This window comes from Aphanomyces invadans (assembly GCF_000520115.1).
Source record: "Aphanomyces invadans strain NJM9701 unplaced genomic scaffold supercont1.193, whole genome shotgun sequence".
Lineage (NCBI taxonomy): Eukaryota > Oomycota > Saprolegniomycetes > Saprolegniales > Verrucalvaceae > Aphanomyces > Aphanomyces invadans.
In genome coordinates, this window is record NW_008580338.1 from 1 (window position 1) to 4,350 (window position 4,350).

The 4,350-nt window shown below is 54.9% G+C and overlaps 3 protein-coding genes across 10 annotated transcripts; 2 read left to right on the forward strand and 1 right to left on the reverse strand.

Annotated features, from left to right (window-relative positions):
• Nucleotides 1-40: 40 nt before the first annotated feature.
• H310_15149 (hypothetical protein) lies at nucleotides 41-386 on the forward strand (the record flags this gene model as incomplete). Its single annotated transcript, XM_008883129.1, has 1 exon — nucleotides 41-386. A coding segment is annotated over one exon (331 nt), but the record flags the coding sequence as incomplete, so codon positions are not given.
• Nucleotides 387-742: 356 nt separating this feature from the next.
• Nucleotides 743-2,459, forward strand: H310_15150 (hypothetical protein). Of its 8 annotated transcripts, none has more exons than XM_008883131.1 (8): nucleotides 746-1,118; nucleotides 1,180-1,248; nucleotides 1,302-1,442; nucleotides 1,488-1,626; nucleotides 1,678-1,794; nucleotides 1,842-1,898; nucleotides 1,947-2,309; nucleotides 2,365-2,459. In XM_008883131.1, exons 1-7 carry the CDS (start codon nucleotides 758-760, stop codon nucleotides 2,023-2,025), a joined length of 963 nt encoding a protein of 320 aa, XP_008881353.1. In that variant the 5' UTR covers nucleotides 746-757; the 3' UTR covers nucleotides 2,026-2,309; nucleotides 2,365-2,459. The 8 variants fall into 8 exon arrangements, with proteins under 8 accessions (XP_008881354.1, XP_008881358.1, XP_008881353.1 ...); XM_008883133.1 differs by having other exon boundaries at nucleotides 1,189-1,248; nucleotides 1,296-1,442; XM_008883132.1 differs by having other exon boundaries at nucleotides 743-1,118; nucleotides 1,189-1,248; nucleotides 1,296-1,442; nucleotides 1,947-2,459.
• H310_15151 (hypothetical protein) lies at nucleotides 2,408-4,085 on the reverse strand. The gene is made up of 3 exons (XM_008883138.1): nucleotides 3,800-4,085; nucleotides 3,267-3,754; nucleotides 2,408-3,216 (listed from the first exon to the last, which is right to left on the reverse strand). Exons 1-3 carry the CDS (start codon nucleotides 4,032-4,034, stop codon nucleotides 2,461-2,463), a joined length of 1,479 nt encoding a protein of 492 aa, XP_008881360.1. The 5' UTR covers nucleotides 4,035-4,085; the 3' UTR covers nucleotides 2,408-2,460.
• Nucleotides 4,086-4,350: the final 265 nt, after the last annotated feature.

The following is a 4,350-nucleotide window of genomic DNA, read 5'->3' on the forward strand; positions in this document are numbered from 1 at the left end:
TAGCCGCGACTTCGGCCGTGATGGCCCTAGCCGTGACTATGGCCGCGATGGACCTAGCCGCGACTTTAGCCGAGATGGCCCCAGCCGTGATTTTGGCCGCGATGGACCAAGCCGCGATTTCGGTGGACGCGACGGCCCAAGCCGATATGGAGATCGTGAAGGTGGTGCTCCCCGTCGATTCAGTGACCGCAACAGCGGTGTCGACGATGCAGCCCGTCGGTTTGGTTTCGGTGATCGCCGAGACGATGGACCTTCTCGCCGCGATGGTTCGTTCCGTCGGGACGGACCTCCGGCACGTGCCCCTGAGGGTGGCCGGTGGTAACCACACCACTTTCTTGCATCCTCCTCCCATATTTAATAGATCAATGTGATGTTAAATATGTCCATCGTGCCATGTCTCCGCCGCCTCGCGCTGGACATGGCGCGCCGCGCCACCGACCCGTCGCCGCAACCAGATTGCGCGATGAGTAACAAACCCGACCGTTTCATTGAAGTAACTCTATTTGGCGGATTTCACAAAAAGAGGCCTCGTTTCCATCACTATTTTTCACAAAACGTGACTGAATAGAGGCCGTGTTCGCACCCTGTGATGTATTCACACACTATTTCGGGTATTCAAGGATTCGTCCTCGAGAGAATTCTGTGTCAACCAATCGAAAGCACCAGAATCGAAATCTTTCAGTTATTTTAGCCAATGAAACACTGAGATGAGACGAACTCTGAACTGGGCCATTCTCCGTTAACAATTCGGTCGTCCATGACGGTGCGCAAGCGGAGCTTGGACCTGGTCGATGGCAACGACAGAGCCTTCCACCGACACCACGAGTCCATCCGCGTGGAGGGTCGCCGCGGCCACTTCAACGACATCTACATCTCGATCATTCCGCACGCTACCGAGAACGTCGTGTTCTTCCCTGGCGACGTGCAACATTTCGATCATGTCATGCGACGCGGCACGTTCAAATCGTTCGCCGCGTACTCGTACGAGTCCATGTGTGACCACTACATTCGGCGATTTCCGTGTGCGAACGTGTGGATCATCAAGCCTCGCATGCACGCGAAAGGTGTTAGCTGCTACGACAACTTTCTCGACAACACAGACGGTGAACCGTCGAGCTGTACGTTCCGCGACACCATAGCTTCCATGCTTTGTAGTCTCATCCGTGCTGCCACGCGCAGACTTGATAGATGGATTTGCTTTCTTGCAACTCCAACTGCTCTTCGAGCACACATCCGCGCTCTTCCAAGGTAGGACGACTGCAACGTTGCCGACACCTTACTGCGATTCATCACAGCACCAGGTCGACAACTCACATGGGATCTTCCGCTGCATCTCCTTGGATTCAGTCGCGGAGCGATCGTGTTGAATCAATTGATCACTGAACTCGGGTCCTTGCTGCACTTGTCCACATCCCCCACTCAAGTCGACACGTCACTGGCAGGTCCGCAGCGCTCTTTCTCGTGTATGCAGCGTGACTGTCGTGTAGAGGTCGTGGCCGAATGCGGGTCGATATCGGCGTTCTTTGAACGCGTCGAGAGCATCGAGTGGATTGACGGCGGATGCAACATCGAATCGATGACATTTCCCACCAACGAGTCGGCACTCATGCTGCTCAACTCCTTTCAGTACGTCCCTTGTCTTCAATCGCGGCACCCCTCCAACGGTATGTGCCATAGACATATCCAGCTGCGCGTGCTTACTACGCCGTACCACATGAAGTCGCCACTGCGGCCATGGTACAACTCCGATCTCGCACTCTTTCAACGGGCATGTCCACACGCCCAAGTAATCTCGTACGTGTGTCGGATGTTTGGTAGTTTGATTCCTCATCGTCGACTAGGTGCTTCATGGACGATTCGCCGTCGCTGCAGAATCACTTTGACGTGCTCTTTGTTCGGTAATGACGTCGACATCCAACGTATTTATTTTCGCCGCATATGAGGAGGCGCTTGGCGAATGCGGTGTGGTTGGAAGGGCCACGAGAGACGTTCTGTGCGTCAAGGCAGGCCACGTCGGCGGCATGACCGACGTCCGAGCATGTCTCTCTCGTTTGTCGGGGATCTTCATGGACCAGATTCAGTGATTCGAAAGTTATGACCTCGGCAGTGACAAGGACTCAGCAATGGAAAAACGCCCCCGCCAACATCACGACCTAGAGGCACTTTCTGCCACAGTTGAGATCGATGTACCTTTCCGCTCTGTACACATCGTGCGTTGTCGAAGCATTTGTCGGAACGACCGACTCCTTCACGACGTGTGAAGGTATATGTGAAGGCATCGGATCATCCTTGGCTGCAAGTCTCGCCATGTGAGCGCTAAAGTATCCCTACCACTTTCTATCCTGCTTAGATCCCGTTCCATAGTCCTCAGTCCACATGAATCGCCCTCGGTTGCAAGCAGCGCATAATTGTTCTTGATGTCATATATATTAGCGGCCACATTCATTAGGTCGAGCTGCATTATGGGTGCATATTCTGCATGCGCTTGCGCGCCACGAAAACGCCGACAATGGTCAAGACAACCGTCGCGACCCCCGTGGCAGCTCCGACGACGACCCACGTCATCATGTTGGCGCCGGCAAAGGTCAGACTGCCACCGCCGTCCACTGTTACATTCGCGGCAGGGCCAGCCGACGCTCCTTGGACTCGAATCGGAAAAACATTCAAGCCACAGTTGAGCCCGTCATCCATCTTGAGCCACATGTACCCGCTGAGGCCCCAGTCGACGTCGTACGAATTCTTGAGAATCCAGTAGTTGCCGTCAGCTGAGCTTCCGTAGCCCACAAGCAAGAGGGCATGGTCAATCTGGTCGGCGCTCGTGATCGAACCACACACGTATAGGCCAGCCTTGTACTGTTTGAACGAGCCTTTCGCATTCACTGCGACAGCCAACGGTCCTTGCTGCAGCGCGCGCTTGAGGAGGACGATCGGGTCCTTGGTGTCGGCACAAGACGACGCGTCTAGAGCAGGCGCCCAGCCTGAGATGTGCGCCGCCGCGTTGGCGGCCGGACGTGTAGTCGAGCACGTATTGAGGGGGTTGACAGAGCTGTTCGTGCTGTTGGTCTTGATGGTCGAAGTGGGCGACCCAGGTTGGACTGGGCCGCCGGTCGACGACGCGATGCCTGCATCCGAGTACGGCCAGTCGATGCGGGTCGCCAAGTTTTTGATCTTGTTGGCGGCGTCGCTTAGTGCGATGTGCGTCATGCCGCCCGAGCACTACCGATGGACTTGAGGAAGGGCACACGACGACAAGAGTACACGCTTACCCCGTTGTTCTTCGAGTCCCACTTCATGGTTGGCTCCAGCCAAGTTGGTATGTTGCCGCTCTTGGCAAAGCAGTACGTGTATGTGCGGACTTCGGCGGTCGTGCTGCACGACAAGAGCTGTTGCGACGACAGTGACACGGGGACATTCTTGGTCGTGTAGGATACCGCAGTCTCGATGAGATCCGTCGCGGCAAACGCCCAGCACGACCCACACAGCTTCTGACTCTTGACTTCAGAGCATACCGATCGCTTCTCGGGGTTGTTTTCGGTGCACCAGTTCAACGTGGCGGGAAGCGGGGCGCCACCAACAGCTGTTGACACGGCCGTGGACGCTTGGAGGCGGCGATCCACATCTTTGCCCTGCATGTTGACCAATACCGCGTCCATGGGGTTGCCCAGCGCAGAGGCGTCTTCGTACAAGTGTCGCGCGTTCAAACCGAGCTTTACTGTCATGTCATGGTTCAAGGCGTTCGCATGTGTGTACACGGCTATGCAGCGCACAACGTGATCTTAGGCAAGATGAAGCCCCGTACCTTCGATGTACTGGATGTGAGTCTGCAGGTTGCGCTTCGCCGTAGCGTAGTCGTCGCCGTGGTGGTACGTAATGAGCATGTCGTATAACATCCGTTGATCGTTGACGAGTTCGTTCTGCTTGCCCATCCACAGACATCCTCCAGTCGAGGTGCACTCAACAAGGGTGCCAAATGATGCCGATGACGCGGCCACGATTCCAATGGCGGCGCCGAGGAACGACAGCGCATGGACCATCGTGTTCGCCACGTTCCACCGTCGTCCTCAAGCAGAAATGCCTCGTGCCTCCCTTGTTACTTCCACCTTTATCCGGACCATGGCAAGCCCTATACAAAAATTAGGTTTTTATCCGGAATCTTTGCCTCACTCTTCTTTTTTAATTTTTGAATTCAACTGGGTATTTGTATCTATATCTATAAAAGAACAGGTGTGTCTGTCGTGTGTGTCGCTCCCAGCCTTTTCATTGGATCAAATCATGACCTCCTTCTCGCGGATTGGCTACATTTTCGATTTCGCCGTTTCCATTGGCTAAAATTCAACGTCATAAAATAAA

Bases quoted from the DNA above. Each gene is read 5' to 3' on its own strand.
- H310_15151 (XM_008883138.1), bottom strand. From the start codon at position 4,034: ATGGTCCATGCGCTGTCGTTCCTCGGCGCCGCCATTGGAATCGTGGCC. The intron at 3,755-3,799 runs GTACGGGGCTTC...TGCGCTGCATAG, and splicing joins TCACATCCAGTACATCGAAG to CCGTGTACACACATGCGAAC. The intron at 3,217-3,266 runs GTAAGCGTGTAC...GTCCATCGGTAG, and splicing joins GGGACTCGAAGAACAACGGG to TGCTCGGGCGGCATGACGCA.
- H310_15150 (XM_008883130.1), top strand. From the start codon at position 758: ATGACGGTGCGCAAGCGGAGCTTGGACCTGGTCGATGGCAACGACAGA. The intron at 1,119-1,179 runs GTACGTTCCGCG...TGCCACGCGCAG, and splicing joins AGACGGTGAACCGTCGAGCT to ACTTGATAGATGGATTTGCT. The intron at 1,443-1,487 runs GTCCGCAGCGCT...ACTGTCGTGTAG, and splicing joins AGTCGACACGTCACTGGCAG to AGGTCGTGGCCGAATGCGGG.